A 24,441-nucleotide genomic window follows, 5' to 3' on the forward strand; every position below is an offset into this window, starting at 1 on the left:
AAAAAAAAAAAAAAAACCACCAACAAAAGAGGACCAATTTTTCAATGGCCAGAAAAGAGCCATGACAGGAGGGTCACAGAAACAAGAAATAAATTTACTCCTATAATTCACAATTTGCAAACTTTTAAGGCCCTGAATAACTCGACCTAGCCAAGCAACAAATAAAGCTTAGCTTGGGCAAGTTGGAGATGAAAAAACCAATTTAACCCAAGGAGAGATAATCAGGGAACACCATAGCTTAAGCTAGCCTAGTCACACATTAAATGACAAGAGTAAATTAAAATCGCCTTTTTTGGGGGGGGGGGGAGAGAGAGAAGAGTTATATCAAACTCACAAGAACACTAAAGACTTCAACTTTCCCAAAGACAGAGGAATAATTCCTGAAATATTGTTGTTATACAAGTCCAAACTAATCAGGCTCTTCAGATTACCGAGCTCAACTGGTATTGTCCCTTGAATGTTGTTTTTGTAGAGCTCTCTGCCGAGAACACAAGAAAAGAAAGAGTTAAAAAGTTAAAACATGCACACAGATACACTTTTTATTGGGGATCATAACTGAAAAAAAAAAATGATAATAATAATAATTTATTTGAAGGGAAGATGCTCCCAGAAGCAATCCTTGATGTACTACACAAAGCCACAGTGTAGCCATACATAAGAAAGAAGAAAGCATCCTCATTGACTAAAGGAAAAAGAAGAAACAAAGGACTGCCAATTGCCTCGGATGACCATAAGTATATGTGCTGTATATATATTCTTTTAAGAGAAGTAACCCAAAATTTCATCAACCCATTAGCTGTACAGGCAACTCCATGGCCTGAGTCGTCTGACATGAAAGAATAAACTTTGGCTCCAATCCTAAGTAAATATCTCTGCAAAATTCAAGTATCTTTCTGACTGCCACTTCTAAGCACCATTTGTATTATTGCTGATGACCCTCAAATCAGGAAACCAGTGCCCTAGAAGGTTATCACTTGATAACAAAGAAATCTTTAGGCAGCTTAGAAAAGAAAGATGGAAGGGAAGACACTTACAAATATTGCAGATGTTCAAGCTTCCCAAGTTCAGATACCAGGTGCCCAGATAAGTTGGAATTGCCAAGGTCCCTGTAACAATGTTTCATAAAACATTAACCAAAATTAAAACATACAGAATACCTCTCTCACAAACTATAGTAATTGAAGACAACAAGAGGTGCAAGTGCTCAAAGAGAACTAACATATGACTTTGTGCAAGTGCTCGGAGAAACTAACAAATAACTTCTTTATAAAAAGCAGTAAGAGAAACAAGGCACAAATGGTCCCACAAGGATTGCAGCTGCAAATAGAGAGGCAGAAAACAAAAAATCTTATGAAATCATATCAACCACGAATTTCTTTCAATCAACGCATCAATCCATTTTCCGAAACAAGTATGAGAACCCACGACTATATGAAACAAGAAGAGTGGTGGAATAAATAGAAACCAAGATTCCTGTTTTGTAACACAGGTACTTCCAGGACCATAAACCATGCTCCCAACAACCAAATGAAAAGACATGTCAAAGTTCAAAAAAAGACAAAGAACAGGAAAGCTGTAACCCAAAAGATAAATCTGGCTATTGATGAAGTCGCCGAAGTACTTAACGGGTTGTATCAATCTGACACACTCGGCAGCAAACACACCCACAATCAACATCGATGAAAACTAGACGCTTAGAGAGCAGAAACTAAAAAAAAACACCCAAAAACATCTCCAAATGATTGACTTTTAATGCTGAAAACTAATCCCAAACTAAAATAATTAACAAATTTCATACCCAAAATCCAACCAACCAGCTTACACTTTCAAAGAGTTTTAGCTTTCATGACGAATCTTCAAGCAAAAGCTATGATTTCTCAAACAAAAACCAAGCCAAAATCGATTGAAGAACAGATAAAAAGAGAATGATAAAAGAGATTACACTCTAGTAACCCGATTGTCCTGATTGCAGGTGATGTGAAACCAGGTGCAAGGGTTAACAAGGGTTGGATCCCAGCTCTGGAGAACATTATCCGGATCAGACAAACTCCTCCGTAGCGTGTAGAGAGCATCCCCTTCGGAATTCGAAGAAACCGAAGGAATTACTAAAACGGCTAGCGTTAAAGTTAAGGTAAAAGCGATATCCATGATAGCCAACCAGACTGATGTAAACACTACCCTCTCTCCTTCCAAACTTCAGTTTCAGCTTCAGCTAGGGTTTCACTCTTCTAATGGCTTTTAGGGTTTCCTCTTTAGAACCCACAAAAGGCACAAAAATCTAACCCAGAAGAAATGATAAGAGCGAGAGAGAGAGAATCTATGAAGTGGGTAGTGCTTTAATTTGAAGGTTGGGAAGTGGGTGTGTGAGATGAAGGAGGGGAAGATCGGTTTTGGGAATAACAGAGTAAAACCCGGGGATGGGGAAGGCAGAAGGCTTGGGAATTTTATTCTTTAATTTCTCTAGAATTATTGCTTTTAATTTTATTATTAATTAAGGGCTCTTATTCTGTACATCATCTGTGTAAAGAGGGCTCGTCCCATAGTCCACAGACTCTACTCGATCAGTCCAACTAGCATTTGCCATCTCGTTGACATGTTGTCAGTATATTGAATCTCAATCAAAGTCTTATTGTGTTGGTTTTGGTTTGGCATAATGTAATCCTCTTACTGAATCAAACCGCATTAGGACCTAAAATCAAACCAAAACCTATTCAAAAATGAATCGAAACCCAAATTGGTCAAAAAATCAAAATCAACCTGATTACAAATCGATACAAAAAACCAAAGCAAAATTGAAATCAATCCTCACCAAAATCGAAATTGAAATTTCCTTATTATATCAGTTTTAGTTTCATCATTCTCACACCGTAATTGATTCAACCTAGACCAAAACTGGGCTGAACCGACCCGTTCACACCCCTTAGAGATATAGAGTTTAGAAAAAGTTGACTTTTCAACTTTGGCATCTAAACCCCAAAATTGATGTGGAACCAATCCATGAAATATTCCAATCATCCGACGGTTGTTCTACTTAGATTGACCATTCATGTTAGGCAAAGTACGCAACTGCTGGATATAGAATTGATCCCAATGGCCATGATAAAAACATTTATCCATAGGTCTATTGTTATTTATTTACTCACCTTAATGTGTCCGTGTGGGGCTCATTGGGAGTTTCTTGGGTGTGGGTCACTTTGAACATTGTTATAAAAAAATAAAATAAAAAGGCATTCATTGTCATTTAAAGTGAATTTAGGTCACGTTTGGTAACATTCTAAGTCAGGTTAATTTGAATACCCATTGTTAGCAAAATATATATATATATATATATATATGAATATTTTTCGTGCTTTTTAACTTTGATGAGAACATAAAGGTTTGAGAAACATTTTTGATAATTATGGTGCTCTTAACATGCAAACACTACTATGAAATAAAGGTGTTGCCAAACATGGGGTTAGTGAATAATTTTCAATTGTTTGGCATGCTCCACTCTAAGTCATCTTTTCTTTTTTACTGGGTTAGTTGGAATGGCATGCGCCCATTAAGTCATGTAATTAGTGGGTTAGTTCAAAGTCTACATTAATAAGACATCCTTAGTTGTTCTTTATAATTTGTCTTATGACTCCCCCAATATAGCAAATTTTCACTACTCCTCCCATGACTTTATAGAATGCTTAGACCATCTCTTAATATCACGTTTCATTATTTTCATTTTGCTTCAAATCTATTTCTTAAAAGTGAAATGAGAATTTAAAGGGAAGAGAAGTGAAATTTTCATACTTTAAAAAGAAATGTTTATAATCATTATCCCATATGATTGTATAAATTACTTAATTTTTTTTACCCATATTTAGTAATGATATATTTTACATGTAATTTTTGTTTTACATATTATAGCAAAGGGCTTTGGATGCAAAGTAAAACAAAATTTTATGACCAAATATGGAACAATTTGAAGTTAATGTTAAAGTCACATGGGTAATAATTACATATACTTTTTTTTTAAGTATAAAAATTTCACTTCCGTACCCTTTAATTCCCCTAACAACCAAACATAGCCTAAGTATGTATTGAGATGACCTAACTAGATATTGCATACCGGTTAATGATATACTATCTATTTAATATTTACTTTTAATGCCTATGTAGACATCTCACTTTGTCACCCTATATATGTTCATCGCAATGACGAATCGATACCTTTAGATATTATGTGGTTAAAAATGAGTGTTTTTTGCCCACTATTATAAGAATTATATTTTTAGTCCACATGGGACCTACTTTCAAAAGGATTTTTTAAAATATTGTTGTCAATGTGGTATCTTATTCTTACACCTAATGCGTTTTAACTACTCAATTTTAGATTTTATGCTTTTTTAAAGATTTTAAGTGAATTAATTTGGTTTGACATAGTAAACGTGGTTAACATTAATTCTAGGCTTAAGCCAGAATCATTGTTCTTTACATTTTTTGCCGTTTTGGAACTTATAATTTTCAAATTGAGCTCAAAATAGTAATAACATCCTTGGCCACTCCTATTTCAGGGTTCATCTCTCTCTCTCTCTCTCTCTCTCTCTCTCTCTCTCTCATATAGATTTGTGCAAGTTGAATGTTTGTATACGTATCATAGGGAGGCTACATATAAGGCCAAATCAAAAGAAGAAAAGGATTTTAGTGGATCCATCCTTAGTGGCAATGTCTGACTATATTTTTCCCACTCAAAATGGACCAATTGGAAAAGCATGCCATTGTCTTGGGCCCACTCAATAGAATTGACTAAGAAAGTTGGAAGTGGTCCAATTCAAAAAAGTGTCGATCTATTAATGGAATTCAAACCCATAACATGAGGTGGATCCCACATGTTATGGGGTTGGGTTGGCAATAATGGTTTGGAATGTTTAGTGGATTGAGATTTGGCGGGAAAAAGAAAATGGGAGGAGGAGACTTCTGGAAGAGGAAAGTTTAGTTTTCTGTAGGTTTTTGAGTGTCACATCACCAGACAAGAAAAACACAATGACGTTGTTTGGTAACTTACCTATCCTCCCCAATCAAATATTCTTATTTGTGTAGTTTGTGAGGGAAAAAAGCACAAGTTTTCTACGCATTTTCGTCATCGAACGAACAGGGCCTTAAGGGAGAGGAAAATAAAAATTCCTATCCATTTTGACTCCAACCAAACAAGGATTACTACTTCAGTTCTATTCCAGATATGTTATACTGACCTCAATTATTGAAAGACCTGAATGTCTAGATACCAACCCCCACCCAGTTGCCATGCTTTTATTCATATTCTAAATGCTTAAAAACAAGAGATGGAGAAGACCATCATACCAACCAGTTGGCATGTTATGTTGCTCAACAAATTGGTATCATCATCTTTTCCACCATTTTTAATAGTGAGGGAAGGCCAGGACAAAGAATAAAGAAAACCAGTCATACGACTCATACCAGAACTACAGTATAGTGTTCAAGTGTCAAAAAACTGCAAAGAAGAAAAAGAGCCTGAAACTAATCAGAATTTTAAAAGAAGATTCTTTGAAGACCCTCCACCAAACTTGGGATATGAAATGGTAACAATCATATTTCTGCAGCAGTGAACTGCTTAAAACTAAATAGAAGAGTACCATGCAGATCTATAATAAGTATTATATCTTCAATCCTATTCTTCCCTGACTATCCCCACAGTAAGGTTTTTCTGACTCCAATACTGGTTCCATGGCCAGGAAAGAGGAAAAAGCTTTAGTATTTCACTCTGGCAATTGATAACTTAAAGCCACAACTTATGTTTCAGCTCTTTTTTCCATTTCTTTTCAGGGCTTATAGCAATTCCTACTCCAACAGTAAATTTCCAAAATCCAATCCCTAGAGACCTAAATTCACACTTAAAAAACCTCCATGGCACATATCCCTTTGGCACCTAAAATTAGTTTCCTCTTTCTAAGAACCACAACTCCAAAACCAAATATCCACTCAAATCCTCCACAAATTATGGAAAATTCTTAAATTTCACATTTGTGGTCTGCCATCAGATACCCTTTCCTTTGTCCACAGTCAACTTATTCTGATTCACTATACAACCTGCAGAAAGCTAGGATTAATGCAGCTGGAGTGGACTAATGTCTAATGATCATGCTTCAGAAACAAGGAAGCAAGAAAATGATATGTAGGATGGTTGTCATACAAGCTTGAGGATAGTAATTCGATTTTCAGTGTACTTTAGTGTTATTAGGTTTCTGTAATACTAAGCTACTCAAACAACAGATGCAAACAAGAAACTGAATCAAGAACTAAGTTCTTTGAAAGTATAAGCTATATTATCTAGCCATTACTTATTGCATGCACATATAAAATTACTTTTCGTGTTAGCTGTAGACATGTCCTTTCAGAGATGTTTTCCTTTGTCTCCACCAGATTACAGTCTCAGAATCCTAGTCTCTCACCTGACTGACAAATAAAACATGAGAATTAGCATTTCTCCATTCATAGCGATTTAAATCATACAAATTTATAATTTGCAAACATTAAGGCTTTGCAAAACATATTTTAAAAACTTGGTGAGGTGACTAGGAAATCGACTGATTTACATGGAATTGATTGCTTAAGTCGCTGCCTCTTACTTGCTCTAAATGATCAGATTCCTGACTTGGTGAATAAACTCAGTGGGTTGGAAAAATCATTCAATCCACTCTGATAATTGGCCATGCCAACTCTGATAAAGGGCTAAAATTGTCATTTACACTTCCCTCTCAATCAGTTAATCTGCCAATGTTTGTGGTTACTTAAATAAAGTGGACGGCCAATATACCCAAGGACCTCAACTCCTCAGTCGACTACACCAGCAGCAGTGACATCTGCAACTTTGGCAGCCAACCATGTTAACCCCTCCCCCCCACAACTCTGAGAATTCCAAGTTCGGCTTTTCCATCATCTTTGTTTAAAGAGCTGATTGCATCGATTTCTCTTCCACTGCAAGTGTGATCTCTCTTTCTCTTACTGGTTTCAACTTAGCCCCTTGATACAATAAGCAACATGATCTATCCACGAGCGGAGAAACATGCCTCAAACCTTCTACGAGTCTTCACATATTTTGAGTTGCAGGAGAATGGAATAACTTGACTGAGATTATTTCTACTGTACAAGACATTAAAACTATGAATGTAATTGAGCTTGATCATTTAATTAATCTAAATTTCTGTATTTTTCATGAATTTCTCTTGCATCCAGCGATCATTCAGTTGAATCATTTATCCTCTTGGATTGGTTAACCATTGAGTGGGTTGATTTTCTGAGTTATAAACTGTCACAAACAGCCCTCAGGTCAGCAGTCCAGTAGACAGTCTAGTGATTTCAGCCATGTGGAGGAATGATGTGGCCACTTGCAGAGTTGAATAGATAAAGAATCCTCTGGATGGTCCACATGTTCAAATCTCAAGGTCTGCCTCAGCTGTCTGGCTTACCATGTATACTCACTTTTTCATGAGTAATTCATCGGCTAATGGTAAAGTTCCTTCTCAACTATAGCCAAAAGAAAGAAAATAACAGTTTGGGCAACTTGCAGTTGCAGATGCCCTTTTGAGTTTTAAGCTACACATGGCAGATATAGCTTGGCCGGATGGCCAACTAACTATCCTTGCCCAAAGAGTCGGAGAGAGTTTATAATTGACTAGAAGTGATGCATAAATCATGACAGAGTATTCAAGCTGTGTATCAGATGGTAATATGGAAAAGCTTCTCTTCAAAGATAAAAAAGAATCAAAACTCCAATGTTTCTACCAGTATGTGAGTGGATAAACCATAAAGAATGTAAATGCTTATCCAGTCAGAAATCTAATATCTGAAAGAATAGGTAGCATCAATGTGGAACAATCATGCTCACATATTTGCTAGAGATTAAGTTGGCATTTTAGGGACTCTATCCAACAAAAACTTTTTGAGTAGACTTCTGTTCAGAACCTAGTTAGTTATTTGCATATCATACATGAATTATACATAAACTATGTTTGTTAACCATCAAATGTATTGTGCTGCATCTGATTCAATAGTTCAGCAAAGGGTAAAAAGAAAATGAATTTTACATGCTTCGATACATTAATTTATTAAACATGGTTTTAAAAGAGTTTAATTTCTTACGGTTCTTTCTTTGCCGGTTTTTCTCGTGCACCTCAACAATAATTAAGTTGATCTGAACCAGTAATGGAACTGCCAACAAGTTACTCGATTTCCCAGTTCGAACTTTGTAGAGTCATGATCTTGTGCCTGCCATGGTTAGTATGTGAAGAAGAAGAAGCAGAAGAATCTGCGGTAACCAAAACAAGGAGGATCTTAAAGCAAACGCAAGGAGAACACTTCAAAATTTCTTCGAATTCAAAGGGGATGACAATCCAAACCACAAAGTTTGCCTCAGAATAACCCTTCAAACTTCTGATCTTAGATTGATTCATGTGAGTTACAAATGATGAAGATGAAATTAATGGCTAGGATATAAAGCTCTCTAGCATGTTATCAAGTGCTGATTTTCTGATCATTTCTTCCTGATTTCTTGAAAAAATGACGTTACAAAGATTGTTTTTAAAAAATCTTCAGCCACATACTGTTTGCTGCTTGTGATAGGGACCAAACCAAAAGGGAACAATTCCACCAGATGGCATATTCATCAGTCATAGTAGGAAAGAGAATAATTGTGCAATTGAGTCAGAGAAGACAGAAAAGGGAGAACTCTGTGTCAATGAGCAACAAACATAATTTCTTAACACTCAATCCCCCCACCCCTGTTAATGAATCAATCCAAAAAATTTTCCATATGGAACTTTCATCAGATGCCAAATTGCTGACTATGCCCAAACTTATTTAATTAATCTTACAAAACTATCATCAAACTGTAGCAGATCAAAGAGCATTTAACAATTTAGACCTTTTTTTTGGAACTATCAAGTAAAGAGAACTTTTCAGAATTCTTTCATAACCAATCAAATTACCTATAATGCAAACAATAGTTGCAGTCATTTCAAAGCAATCCAGCATGTGGTAGTGACAAGTGCTTTTGTTAGACCAATTCCATTATTTCCACCCATCCAAAATAAAAGTTAGGGATTTTATTAATTTTTTTTAATATTATTATTATTATGAGAAACAGTATAGATTGCATAACTAAGATCATCTAATCAGATCAAATCTTGGTCTGGGAAATCTCTGCAGGAACATTGAAATCTTGGGATCATCCACGTGTTAAGTCGGTTGCTATATCGGCCTCTTCATAATGGGCAGGGAAAAGTTTTCCTTCACTGTGTGGTGAAGGAACCATACACCCATCAAGGATCTGAAATGTCTGCCTCCCTATTTATGAATGGTCGATAATACCCCCCTTTCCCCTATACCCTATGGATACCATACAAACCCATTGGTCAAGGGAGAATCCCTTGACGGTGGGTGTGGCAAAACTCAGTTCTAATGGGTATGTTTGATCCATTCTCATCAATTAAGTCACTCCTCCGCCATCTCCCTTTCGTTTTATTTTTAATTTAGAAACAATACAGATGGCTCAGCAGACACATTAGACATCCCAGATAGTAAGTGAATGTAACTCTCATAATTAAACAATCAATAAAATACTATAGAATTCACAAAGCAGTAAAAAAGAATTGAACTGTGATCTACAAAATTGGGATTTAACCCTTTTATGGCTGTAAACATTAAAAAGTATACCTCTTTGTTGCCAAACAATGTGCTTAGGTACATCTGAGGGAATTCCCAGAAACAAAAAAATCTATTGAAGTTTTTACCAGGCTAGAGGGCCAATGATACATTAACATTTCCCAAAAGCATTTCAAAGTTATTGGGTTGACCATCTCAGTCAAAAATCTTCTCCCCAGTTGCAAACAGTAGAAATACAAGTGAACTGAAAATACAGAGGTATCCTGGGATTGAAAACACTGATCTCCAGCTTCCTGGACTTGAAAGATCCATATTAGCAGTTTTAGCAGCTTCAAGAAGCTGACCTGTTAGATCAACTCCAACAATGCCTGCCAATGTCCCAGCGGTATTAGAAACTCCCATTACAATTCCTGCGTACCTTGGAGCAATATCCATGTGATTTACTGCAAACCCAGCCCTACCCAGGGCGAGGAAACCAAGAGCCAACGAAGAACAAAAGACGGCTCCACCAGAAGTTCTGAAAGTTGGAAGTGCCATTAATGCAAAGGAAGCCACCACGAACCCAATAGTATTCAAAACCTTGCGAGTCCTGGTCACAGACAAGGCCTTTGTGGTGATTAAGTGGTCTGCAACCACCCCACCAATATTGGAGAATATGAACATGTTGAGGTAAGGCAGCATTTTTGAAGAACCCATCTCCTGAAGACTAAGCTGAAGGCCTTGCTCAAAGTATGTGGGCAACCAATTCATCAGCACGTATAACGCATAATGAAAAGTGAAGTTATTCACCACAATTGCCCAAACTGGCAAGCTAAAGAATATTCGTTTCCATGGGATTTTGGCAGCATGGACCACATTTCCACCATTTTCAGCCTTCAGTTTCCCCCCTTTGATTGGCAGCAGAGACTCCCCAAAGCCAGCAGTTGTAGTCTTACGATGATCAGAGTAAGGTGGATCACTAGCATATTTAAACCAAAGTAGAGACCAGAAGGTACCTAGAGCAGCTTCGGCTAAAAATACTGACTGGGGTCCATTAAATTTCACGAAGCTTGGCAGCACAAGCATGCCAGCTGCTGCACCAAGGTACATGCCAGAAGTTGTGACAGACACCGAGCGTGATCGTTCATTTGCTGGTACCCACTGTGCTAGGACTGTGTGGATGGAAGGGAATATAAAACCTTGTGCAACCCCAACTAGTAAGCGGGCCATTACCATAATATAGACTCGGTTGGGATCTAGGGGGACCAAAGCACAAGTCAGAGACCATAAGACAAATGAGAGTAGGAGAACACGCCTTCCACCCATCCTCTGTGCTGCCCATCCTCCTGGCACTTGTGAACAAGCATACCCATAGTAGAATGTGGAAAGTATAGTGCCTTTGGTAGACTGGTTCACCCCAGCAGCATCAGCAGCAACTGTGTAAGCAATTGAGAAGCCCACACGTTCCACATAGCAAACAAGTGTACTGAGGAAGGTTAAAATGACGATCACATACCGTTTTGGAAATTTTATCTTCTTCATAATGTACTAAAAATTCCCCACAAAAAAAATCATGGGTATCAGATCTGCTTGATTTATCATTCTCCAGTCCGTTTACCCTATCTTCCAAGGGCATCAAAGGAATTGAAGACCAAACTAGCAACTTTATGCATTTGGTAATTATTGAAACCTGAAAAGGAGGGGAACAATCATCAGGGAACAAATCTACAATTGCTATCAAGTTCAAATTTGTTTTTGTGCAACAAGCTAACAATAATAATAAGTTTATCAAGCATCATAGACAGCACTTGAGACAAAAAGGTAAGTAGCAAAAAGCAAACGACAAGAGAGTAATTGCTTGGATCTCCTCCAGCCTGCTGCCTTTGTTGGAATGGGATAGAAGACTCCTATCATCTCTTCTTCAGCTGCCCTTTCTCTACTACCATTTGGAAGAGAGTCCCAAGAGAGTAGTTATGGGTAGACAACATTTGCAGGGAACTCCATCTATGACACTGCTAGAAAGCTCGCCTTTTGTGATGCCATCAAGCACATATTGATGGAACGAAATCTTCGAAGATGGACTTCCAACTCCGGATTCTATGAAAAAATTTGGAATGCCATTTACTTTGATGTCAATTCGAAGCTTTCCTTGATCTCCCATCATCATGTAAGGAATTCCCCAAGGAATAGGTTTACTGTTGTGTCTTGTGATCTGCCCTTGTCTATTTTGCAGCCTTCTGTCCCCCCCCACCCCAAAGCACTAAAAGGTCTTTTTGCCTTGTGCCTAGCTCTTTGTAGATTTTTTTTCCCCTCAGGGCCTTGTATATTCTCTCTCTTTTCTTCTTGATAGTGACTTTTTTATTCAAAAAAAAAAATAATAATAATAATAATAAAAACTGCTTGGCAAATTGATTCGCCAGCAGATTCAGGTAATCTTATGCAGCATACAAACACAGGACTTCAAAGAAGCCACCAACGGGTCCACCTAAGTATTAACTACAACAGGAATTAGTACAAATCAAAATGAATTTAGAACTTGAACCAAACATCATTCTTTTGGATCTGTAGCTAAATCTAAGGCAGGGTCCCAAACGAAAACAGTTACAGTCAGCTCTCCTCCCCACCTCCCCGGCCCAAAAAATAAAAACTAAACAAAATAGATCCCCTTGATGGAAACCCATCGAATGGTTGGTACCCGTCTACCAGTTAATAGTTGGAAGGTAATCTTTACACCTTATCAATATGCATATTGAGGTTCCCTACAAAGAAAAGGTATGTAACTTTCATAAAGACTTCCATGCTGCCAATTTTTCTTTTTTTTTTTATGCTTCCCATGCTCAAAAGTATTCAAAGGATTCAACTTTAGAGGTTTCATAAGATTTTTGTTTTTCCCAAAACTACCACCACCTTGGGATGAATTATGCGTAAAAAATTATTCTGAATATCTTACCAGTTCCGGGAGTTCAAATACCTTAGGAAACTGAATCAATTTCGTTTTCCGCATTATTATTGACAACTGCCTCAAAGCTAAAGCAGCTAAGGCAATTAAACAAAGTTAACCCAGCTTTATGTCGAAGATATTATTCAGCCAATTATGAGTTTGGTAAACCACCTTCTCATTATAAACCTTCAAGAAGGTATAAAATAATTAAAAAATTTAAATGGCGAAAATGGAAGCCTTGGAAAAATAGGTTTCAACCAAAAAATAAATTTTCAAAAAGGCGTTTTGTACGTAAACAACATACGAAACCCAGAAAAATAATCTCCGGCCAGAATTCGTATCAGAGCGACAGCGACAATCACTGTGGCTCTTCAGCTTCACCCTTGGTTAGATAGCTAAGAGGATCACCTGATTCTCATATTAGGGCTATTGATCAGAGTGGATTACCGCCGATCTTTAGCAGATCGTCTAATCTATCTCCTGCGGGGATAGCTTCTGTTAGCCTTCGATCTGTGGACGGCAACAAAGTAAGTATATATTTTTTCTACTGTACTTTCTGTTATTCTAATACCAAAGTGTGTTTATTTAGTAGTTCTCTGTGTAAGTCTCTTTAAAACTTTCTGTTAATTTTGTTTTGATATTTTTCCTTACTCTCATAGAAAAAAAAAAAAAAGAGTATAGAAGGGATCACTTTTCTCGTTACATCTACTAATTCAAAACCCATACATCTCTTTCGTATCTGCCTTTTGGCTTTAATTTTGGCCAGTTGCCGTTTGAAAAAGAGCTTGGTTGTTGGCAAATCAGTAAGAAAGAGAAGGTCTTAGGTACCAGAATTACAGATTTAATCAGAAGTTAGGAATCCTTCTGCTTTCCCTTGTGCTTTAAGCATACAAGAAAAATATAATCGTAGTTTTCATTCTAACCCTACTTTAGTATCTATTAGTAGTACTTTAAATAGTTTAATGGGCTTTTCTTATTTTTCTTTTAATAAAATATATGAAAAAATAGACAGGTTCGGATCTAAAGCAAAAACGGATCCACCATTTTATTGTTCGTTCTAAATTTTTCGTTATATCAACGATTAACAATCCAACAGTCCAACCAAACAATCAAGACTATGATTATCCTTACTATAAGGAAGTCTTAGATCATTGGAAATATAGATATAAAGAGTCTTTAGACCAAACTGAACAGAAAATTTTTTTAAATATGATGCAAGTTTTCTATACTGAACACGAATAAGTTTTTCGAAAACATGCATATATGTTGTTTAGTGATGATGAATCTAAGACTGACATCCAAGCCATCACAGATCATCAATCAGACTAGTCCAAAACAATAAATGAGTTTTCAGATGACAATGAAGAGCTAGTTGCAGACCAACCTGAGTCTAGCTCTAAATCGAAACGGAAAATTTCCTCTGATGATCATCTTGAAAAAGATCCTGAGTTCGCCCCTCAATATGGAGCCCGAACTCATTTTGGAAACAACATCTTCACTACCAAAGAAGAAGATGATCTAACTCCCACATCTTTTTACCAAAGAAAAGATGACTTAAACAAGACCAATATTGCGTCAGGAGGAACCTATCTTGACCTTACCCATATACCCTTTAAAGACTATGAATCAACAATTTATGATTGGGCACAAACTTTTGGTATAATGATCATCAATCATAAGAATTTATAGTCTAAAGAAAAATTCATTGAATACATTGCAGGAAGCTTACAAGGAGATGTTCTGCAATTTATTCAAAAATACCAAAACACAGACGTAGGCAAAGCTAAGAAGGCTGATCTTCTAGCTAACTTTGCTAACTGGGAAGACATCCTTCAAGAATTTATTAAAATTACAAAAACAGAATTTTGTGGTACCAGACCCACTGATACCTACTTGGATGATATAAGTTTTAATTTAACAAAATTAAAACTTCATGACATGAATGCTTTTGAAAACTTTGCAAAAACATACATACATTATTATCATCTGTTAGACGGCACACATTCTAACCATTGGTTACCACCACCTTGGGATGAATTATGCGTAAAAAATTATTCTGAATATCTTACCAGTTCAAGGAGTTCAGATACCATAGGAAACCGAATAAATTTCGTTTTCCGCATTATTATTGACAACTGCCTAAAAGCTAAAGTAGCTAAGGCAATTAAACATAAAGTTAACCCAGCTTTATGTCGAAGATATTATTTAGCTAATTATGAATTTGGTAAACCACCTTCTCATTATAAACCTTCAAGAAGGTACAAGATAATTAAAAAATTTAAATGGCGAAAATGAAAGCCTTGGAAAAATAGGTTTCAACCAAAAAATAAATTTTCAAAAAGGAATTTTTTACGTAAACATACAAAACCCAAATTCACGGGACAACGTAAATCTAAAAAAGATTGTCGTTGCTTCCTTTGCAATGAATTGGGACATTATGCAAATGAATGTCCCAACCAGAAAAATAATCATAAAAAAATGATAAAATTTCTGGAACAAAATAAATTTGATATCAATTTTGAAACAGAGATTTCTTATTCTGAAGACGTCCTTTATGAATTAGAAACTGCTTCGACTTCTGCTTGTTCCGACTCAGATGTCGAATTTGTTTTTATGATGCACTCTACCACTACTTCTCAATCCTCTGAAGAAGCAGAATTGCAACAAGTTCCACAACAGGAACAAAACTCTGTTGCTTTCTCAGACCTTGTTAGAGAAGATGTTACCCTCAATGATTCTTGTTTACTATCTTGTTTTAACAAACATAAAAAACTTTCTCATTCTGAGGTTTACAAATCCTCAAAATTAAATCTCTGGACCACCAGATTTTTTAATCAAGCCAGTGGAAACACTACTTGGGGAACTGATGAAAATACATTAGAATTTTTTATTTTTAACATTAATCAAATTAAAAGATTGCAGAAGAAACACCCTCAACTGCGATATATTCATATAGGTTTAATACAAATTGAAATTACATCTTTATTTAGGCAGGAAATGGACGTACCAATTATTGCTGCCCTTTTTGATAAAAGATTTATAAAAAAATCCTGTAAAAGCCCTTATAGGAGGAATGGAATCTAATATGGTACATGGCCATATTTGGTTCAAAATTAAACCAAACTATTTTGTCTCTATCACAGACCCTGCAGTTTGTGATTCAGTAGCTCTGAAGATCAAAACCCAAAATTTAGAAATGAGATCCGACAGTCATAATCTTACGGTCTCATGGAAATGTCTTCATGAATTTACTAACATGACTTATACAAAGCTAAAACCAACTGATAAAAGAATAGTTGAGATCTTTGAACCTCGTGCTTATGAAACAGAATTAGAACCTAGGCTCTTAAATTGGCATGACTTAAAGAACCCATAAAATTGGCTTTTGACAGACATTCTGCCAAAACCTCAAGCACCGCCAAGAATTCCCCAAACCTTTGATATCTTGGCTTCTGGAGATACTCTATATCTCAAAAGAAGATTTTCCTTTTCTTCCCCCGGTGAAGGATCTTCTTCATCATCTCCTGTCCAAGGAAGGAATTCAATTTCTGAATATCCTCCTTATAATCCTTAACATTTTAGAAGCTATAATCCCACGCAGTCTTCTAAAAAATCAGATACCCAATCTGAAGCCGAATCAAATATGCTTTCTTATCATAAATATGAGTTGGAAGATAACAAAGCAGAAAAAGAAGAACTCATATTGTCATTAAATCAAGGAAATAAACATATTTATGTAAAATATATCTTTAAATTCCCACAATTTGAAGAATATAGCCTTGATATCCTCATTGACACAGGAGCAACACATGTTGTTTGTCAATGGAATGCAATCCCCGAACACTATTGGGAAAAGATAGAAAAACCAATCTATGTCCATGGTGTCACAGGACCTTTGGTTACTTTATGAGTACAAAGCTCATAAAGTTCCAATTTATTTGAATAATATACAATTTATTATTCCCAAAATTCTTTGTTTTCCCTTCATGCATGGTGATTTTATTCTTGAAAATACCTTTTTACAAAATCATCTTCCTTTAATAATTTTACATAATTCTGTAAAAATACCTTTAAACTCTATTGAGGTTACGATACCAATTCTCCCTCAACACAGTTTTTTCATTAAGAAAGGTTTTAAACCAAAACCAACTATTTGAATTCTAGAACCCACTCATTGGCTCTACCAGGAATTATCTCATAACTTTAAAGTTATTAGATAAAAGCCCAAGATTTTGCCATATTCAACTCGATGATCCATTAAAGATCATTAGAGTAAAACCAATTTTATATTTTGAAGATGATATTAAGGAATTTGATATTCAATTAAAAGAGTCACAATAACTCAAATTAATTGAACCACCAACAAGTCCTCACACTAGTCCAGCATTTATGGTACGCAACTATGCTGAACAAGTCAGGGGAAAAGCCCATATGGTAATCAACTATAAGAGGCTTAATCAAAACATTATTTTCGATGGATACTTCATCCCAAGAAAATATGTTCTTATTCATAAGACCAAAACCGCTAAATATTTTAGCAAATTTGATTGCAAATCAGGGTTTTGGCAAATTAAATTGACTAACGAGAGTAAATCACTCACAGCTTTTAGTGTCCCATTTAATAAACATTATCAATGGACAGTTATGCCTTTTGGTCTTAATACAGCCCCCTCAAATTTTTCAAAGATGGATAGACTTTATATTTGGAGGTCTACCTTTTGTGGCTGTATATATTGATGATATTCTTGTTTTCTCTCCTACTAAGGAAGAACATCAAGAACATCTCAAGCAAACCTCTCAATTATTCCAATAACATTGAATAATTTTAAATCCAAAAAAGATCGAATTAGAGAAAACCTCTATCAATTTTCTTTGACTCATTCTAACATAGAATGGGTTACAATTACAAGATCATATTTTAGGAAAAATAAATGAGTTTTCTTATAAACTGTACGATAAGAAACACTTACAACAGTTTCTCGGAATTTTCAATTGTGGTCGAAATTTTATTAAGGACCTCTCTAAAAAAGGACCATTACTGAAAAAATTATACAAAGATAATGAATGGACATGGAATGATTCTGACACACAGGTCGTCCAACAAATAAAGAGGGAACTAACAAATCTTCCTCCAATATATTTTCCTGCTCCAGGTGATTTCCTCATCTTGGAAACCGATGCTTCTAATGAACACTGGGGAGCAGTATCAAAAGCCAGACGCTTGAAAAAAAAATCCAACAGACGAACAAGTTTGTGGATACAATTCAGAAAAATTCATGTATACACAAATACGTTATATTATATTTCAAAAAAAACTTTTCGCTCTTCTTTTTGGATTACAAAAATTCAAAATTTTTCTTATACTAGAAAAACGGCTTTTAATACAGACCGATAATCAGGCAGTTCGCGATTTTTTGAAATCCAAAAAAGCGAAGAAAATGGCAGTAGAATTAATTGGTATAATGAAATTAGTCAATATAAATTTGAAGTAGAATATATTAACAGTTCAAGAAATTTTCTTGCAGATTACTTCAGTAGACAATGGATAAACAACAAAGCAATGATGGATGGATAACCATCAAAGGAAAAGGCAAGGCAAAAGAGTCCTCAAGCATACCTACTGCAAAGGAATTTTCTAGCAATCCAACAGCACAAAAGCCTTTTGGGAAAAATCTTCAGCGTCATAAACACGACCTGCTAATAAGATTGATTTATCACAAGCTTCACTTACCCCAAGCGAACCATTTCAATATTCTCCTACACCAGGAATATCTCAATGGACTCCACTATCTCAGATTCAATGGACACAAACTCCATTATCTATAAACCCTTTATTCTCAAATTCAGTGGGCACAAAACCCATATGAGACCCCTCTCACTTACCTACAAGTGACTGAGATGCAAAATGATATCCGACTTCAAAATCTCTTACAGAAAGAGCCTACAGAAGTCTCTGAATTCAAAATCACTGAATTTCATAGACATCAAGGACTCCCCAACGATGTCTATTACATGATTAATCAAGTATGAAAATCACACTGTGGCAATAAGAAAAAAACTTCTAGACAAGATTTACATACTCTTTCCACAACTCTTGCTCAACATTTTGCAAACCAAAAACGTTTTCAAGAATTGATCTTCAAAATCATTACCTAAACGAATTTTGACGATGATATTGAATATGAGAGAATAAACAATTTTCTCAAGCTCTTCGAATTTCTTACTGATTTTTATGAAAAACCCATTTTTCATAAAATCAAATAAATTTGTCTTTATGAAAAAGCGAGGCATGTACTACCCAATGAATGCTTCAAATTTATCAAAAGAAAAATTGTCGAAGATAATATTTTTCATTTTAACCAGACATTACAAAAATATCTAAAAGACTTGTTTTTTCATGAAAATTATCTTAAAGTTCTTTTTTATCCTTCCACTGACTCATGGGATATGCACACTATCGAATGGAGACTCTGTGGACGAATTGTTTTTCAACTCGACAACAAGGAATTTACCCGTCATCTACCTATGATGATGCGCACCATGATTTATCATATTTTCAAAAATTGGAAGTTGTGTCCCAGTTTGGTTTTTAATATTTACTCCTCTTTGGGCTGGCGGGAAAGAGAACATTTTTATTAACCCTACCAAATCTGGATTCTTACTACTACTAACCAATATTCATATATTGGATCTCCCAAGATTGAAGAAGATATAAGTCTTGAAATAGTCCAAAACGGTGATCAACGACAAGTCTGGAAGGGTGCCTTAATAACATTAAGGAGAAAAGCTTTTAAAGTAGCAGGGAGACCGGTTTACTACCAAAGTAACCGACGGTTGAAGATTATTCTGCATAGACATTCATATTGACTACATGGTCAATCCTCAGCAAGAAACTGATGCAAATCAATTTCTTGACAATATTATGGACTTGGTACCATTGGACGCACCATTAGATTTACTCTTGGATGTCCAATCTACCATTGCCTTACAAGAAGCAATGGATGAAGACTTACTCAATTATGGAGAACACTCTTCGGCAGAAAGTTTTGATTCTATAACTGAGCACAATATTGATAATATGATGGAAGCATAAACTAGACCAATCATATAGAACCATCATGACATCTCACATGACTCTCATGATGATGTCATCATATTTTACCGAAACTATGCACTTATTACTGGTACTGTAGCAAGTTACTATTTACAGATTTAAGTTACACTGAAATTCACGGACTTCAGAGGTCTTTAAATCCGGAGTCTATAAAAGGAGACCCCCTCCTCAGTTGTGGTCATCAGTTTAGTATTACTCAAAAGTTCTTTTGTAAAGCTCTCTTGTTGTAAGGTTTTCCTTTTGTAAGAAATTTCTATGTAAGCTCTCTTGTATTCTACCCTTGCAGTCTCCGGCTAGAATTGGTTCGATTAATTTGAGTTCTTGTAATTCTTTTAATTGAATATCAAATTCCTTAATATCATCTTCAAAATATAAAATTAGTTTTACTTTAATGATCTTTAGTGGATCATCGAGTTGAATATGGCAAAATCTTGGGCTTTTATCTCATAACTTTAATGGATTGTCACTAAAGTTACTAGATAATCATTTTCAAGATGATCATTGGAAGAAATTTTCCGTTTCGATTTAAAGCTAGACTCAGGTTGGTCTGCAACTAGCTCTTCATTGTCACTTGAAGACTCATCCGTTGTTTCGGACTTGTCTGATTGATGATCTGTGATGGCTTGGATGTCAGTCTCAGATTCATCATCACTAAACAACATATATGCATGTTCTCTAAAAACTGATTCGTGTTCAGTATAGAAAACTTGCATCATATTTAAAAGTTTCTTCTATTCAGTTTGGTCTGAAGACTCTTTATAGCTATATTTTCAATGATCTAAGACTTCCTTATAGTAAGGATAATCATAGTCTTGATTGTTTGGTTGGACTGTTGGATTATTAATCGTTGATATAACGACAAATTTAGAAGTCCTTGGCTGGACCCTAAAATTTATTGATAGAAGATAATGAAGAAAAGCCAATGAAGTTTCGAAAGAAATTACAGTACTCCCATTTTTGATAACTCATATGCTGTATATATTTTAATATTCGTCTTTACATGGATCATGTTATAGTATAGGAACCTGAAAACCAGTACCAGTACCAGTAACAGAAGGGAGAAGAAGAAGAAGAAGAAAGAGGAGAAAGGAGAGAAACGGTGAAGGAAAAGAAGGAACCCCAAGAGCCACGATGGAATTCTCTACATCCCCTATCGTGCCTAGTCCTTCAACTTATACTAAAACAGAAAACCTACCAAGAATAGGAAACCTACTAAGAGTAATTATAACCTAAGTCAAAGAAAAGAACAATGATATTAAAGTGACTAACAATAACTTAACAACTTAAAGCAAGACACTAACAATGGCTATGAGACTCCCCCTCACGGTACTACTTAACAGTTCACAACTATTAAACCGTGTAATTAGCATGTTCAGCACTTGCAAGAAATGTAATATCCTTACTTTGTTTATCAAGAAGAAGAAAACGAAAGAGAAGAGGTATTAGAAGCACATATTCCTAGAAATTGTGGACAACTAAACACCATGCATAGTCAAATAACTTTAAGAAGTTATTGGATCAGCCTATCTTAAATCATATAAGGGGGATATAGGCCCACGCTTTTGTTTTCAACTTCAAAGCCACATAGACAGTCGACACTAAGTATAACAGCACTATTGTTCCAATCCATTCACTGAATACCTAAATATTGATATCTTCTTCATTCCAACCAAGTTCTGCCAAAATTTTCTCATAAATACTTTCCCCCAAACAAATAATCTCTACCTCTAGTGAAACAATGATCCTCTGCTGAACCATATCACTCCAGCATGTTCGATTGAGAAATCCCCCTTAAGGTACCACCAATTGTGAAGATCAAGAAAAGTGATCTATAGAAAAAATTGGGCACCTTTGCATACTGAATCTACACCATTATTTTTTGTGTTTTAGCTTAGGTTAGAATAAATAATACCATATTTTTATTGCCCAAATCAAAGATTCCCTTGTATATAAGAAATGGGATTTTACAGCACTAAGTGTATATAGCATAAAGCCAACTGTGGAAGAACCATTAATCAGGTTCTCAACTTGCAGAGAAAGTATAAAGAGGATAGAAAAATGGAAGCTAAAATGAGAGAGGGAGGGGACTGGGGTCAACATTGAACCAGAGAAAAATCTCAAGAGTTCCAAGAGAAGGATGCCATTGGCTACAGAGTTCCTGGGAATCGTATTTTCATAATTTTAAGATGCGTAGAGGGAGATAACAATCAGGAAGAAGGAAAACCAATTCGTCAAATCAACCTCAGTCCATAAAATGGCTAAGACATCAAAGGTATTTTTTTGGTTAAGAAAAGGATAATGCTAACCTCCTCAATTTTAGTTTTAGCTATATAAATGCCTGAATACAAATTATAATAATAGAAAAATGTAACTTCTTGGAGAGAGATGCAGCAAATGACCAGATGGAAACCATATAGGACATAAAATATGTTAAACTCGGGGTGGATTAGTCTTCCCAATATGTTTCCTTGATCACTATAAGATTGAAAAGATTCGCAATCTGTTAATTACCACATTGATGGAAAGGTAAAAAATATATAATGTCTAGTTATTTTAAATGTGTCTGCAAAAAAGAAGAATTGGTTTTTTTATTTTTTTTTTTGGGGGGGGAGGGGGGGGGCGCTAATTTTTGCACATCAAGTTTGAACCAGATGCTTCTATATTTCATGTATGTTAAGACACAAACTATCATCATCTAAAACATTATCAACTGGCAAGGTAAACCCCTAATACTAAGTAGTGGCATGGACATGCAACGGAGGCCTTTGAAGTCTCTAGTACGAAAAGGGTGATTTGATTTAGATTGAAGGAGCTATAAGAGCCAAGAGTAGGCCTAAAATGACTTTAGGAGAAGTGGTGAGGAAAGACATGTATAACTTAGGACTAGTAACAAATACGGCTTTGAATAGAGCTGAATGGAGAAATTGATCCATATACCCCATTTAGTTGGGATAAGGCTGGGTTAAGTTGATATGAAATTCATGAGAATTAAGTTTTGAAGCCCCATCCCTACCAGAATAAGTAATTGACTAAACAAATGTTTATGCCCTATTATATTTTAGTCCACTGCAAAGTTCCCCTCAACTCTTGAATCTTTCTGTCATCATAGTATCTATGTACAAGCCTACAAACTTAAGACCAACTCAAATCCTAAGCATCTATGCTATCATAGCCAATCCCACTTCTTAAGCATTTTCCATGTCCAAACTATCACATCTTTGGAGAATACCAAAGATGAATACAATAGGATTAGAAGTAATACACTAACACTAAATTTCATCAGCATTCAATTCAAACTTCAAGAAATAAAAGGAAAAAGTACAAGAAGAGTGGTAATTAACCAAAACCCAGAACCAATTTCTTCACCACTCCAAAACTAACCAACCCATTCGGAGATTACTATGAAGAAAAAGTCAAACACACACTCGAACACACTGCAGACAGGAACCCACAAAAGCAACGCTTGGAATGCGTAACCTATCAAATACCCATATAATAAATCGAACAGAAAGTGGAGGAAAAAAAAAATAAAAAATAAAAAAGGAAATCAACCTGCCTAGAGATGAATGCCTGCCATGAAACCAAATCCATTCTTCCCTAAATAAAAACCCCCTTGAAATAACAGAGCAGCTTCTGACCAGAGAGGAGAGGAAATGAACCAGGTTTGAAAATGAATAAATACCTCACATCAGTTACCTCGTCCATTGGGGGAGGGCGGTTTCTTATGCAAGCAAAAAAAATTTCTCCTCTAATAAAAAAGAAAAGAAAGAAAGAACAAAAGAAAAGAAAAGAAAATAACAGAAAGATAAAGCGAAAATATTATTATACACCCAGTTCAGCTTCCGTCAACTGTTCCAGTGTTCACAGCACAACATAAGAAATTTAAAGAAAATAAAATATAAATCAGCAGTAGTTAACAAAAGAGAAACTCGTGATAGCGAGAGTAGTTGCAGAGATTTCAACAAACCCAGCTGAGGAAGCTTTGGCCAGGGTAGGCTCTATTTGAACCACAACCCACATCGGTAAAACCCAAGAAACTTATGACTGATTGATTGACCAGGGTTATCGGAGAAGAGAACAACACAAAGCAAAGAGGGTTTTTGAAGCTGACCTTCAAACTTCACCGTTGATTTTACAGAGAAATGACCCTCCTCTGTTCTTGAGTTGCTGTGCAGTTCCTTCTCACACACCGAAATCTGGACACATTAAGAGGGCAGATATCGTTGCAAAGGACAAGACAAACTTGAAGATGCCAGCATTGGCTTTGGTTTCTGTAATTAATAAATCACCTCCACTCTATTTCAAGATCTCATGTCTGTGAGAAGGAAAATTGTAAGAATGAGAATTGAGAAGTCAAAAACAGAGAATCGATCAATTTTAGAAGCAAGAACTTATGAGAGGTTCATAAGTTCTTGCTGCAAAATCTGCGCAAGTAAGCGTTACTTTTAACCTCTACAAAGAAAACCCATCAATTTTCAGCATTTTTAACCTCCAATGAAAACCAAATAAAAGCCATTCAGGAACGATAAGGAAAATGTGCCAGTGCACCATTGACTTCCTCATCCCTCAGAAGTGACCTGAACAGGGTTTCAAGAATCGGGAATCCGGAATCGGTGCAATGTCTCAATTCCTAACGATTCGGGTGATTCTTAAAAAAAAAGAAAAAATCAATAAAACACAAAAGAAAAAGAGCAAAGAACCCTATCCATCTAGTATTTTCCTATGATCAGACATAGGAAAAAGTGCTTCGCTG

General features: G+C 35.7%; 2 protein-coding genes across 2 annotated transcripts in view; both read right to left on the bottom strand.

The window, feature by feature from the left end:
• LOC122089361 (leucine-rich repeat protein 1-like) overlaps nt 1-2,438 on the bottom strand; it is a 7,120-nt gene extending 4,682 nt beyond the window's left edge. The window contains exons 1-3 of the mRNA XM_042659020.1: nt 1,943-2,438; nt 1,035-1,106; nt 335-478 (exon numbers count right to left, since the gene is read on the bottom strand). Of these exons, the coding sequence (XP_042514954.1) occupies nt 335-478; nt 1,035-1,106; nt 1,943-2,148 (422 nt within the window). The 5' untranslated portion in view covers nt 2,149-2,438. The remainder of the gene's footprint in view (nt 1-334; nt 479-1,034; nt 1,107-1,942) is intronic.
• Nucleotides 2,439-9,654: 7,216 nt separating this feature from the next.
• On the bottom strand, nt 9,655-24,417 carry LOC122089473 (probable anion transporter 6). The gene is made up of 2 exons (XM_042659230.1): nt 23,800-24,417; nt 9,655-11,323 (listed from the first exon to the last, which is right to left on the bottom strand). Exon 2 carries the CDS (start codon nt 11,173-11,175, stop codon nt 9,850-9,852), a length of 1,326 nt encoding a protein of 441 aa, XP_042515164.1. The 5' UTR covers nt 11,176-11,323; nt 23,800-24,417; the 3' UTR covers nt 9,655-9,849.
• Nucleotides 24,418-24,441: the final 24 nt, after the last annotated feature.

This window comes from Macadamia integrifolia, chromosome 9 (genome assembly GCF_013358625.1).
Source record: "Macadamia integrifolia cultivar HAES 741 chromosome 9, SCU_Mint_v3, whole genome shotgun sequence".
Taxonomy (NCBI): domain Eukaryota; kingdom Viridiplantae; phylum Streptophyta; class Magnoliopsida; order Proteales; family Proteaceae; genus Macadamia; species Macadamia integrifolia.

Bases quoted from the DNA above. Each gene is read 5' to 3' on its own strand.
- LOC122089473 (XM_042659230.1), bottom strand. From the start codon at position 11,175: ATGAAGAAGATAAAATTTCCAAAACGGTATGTGATCGTCATTTTAACC.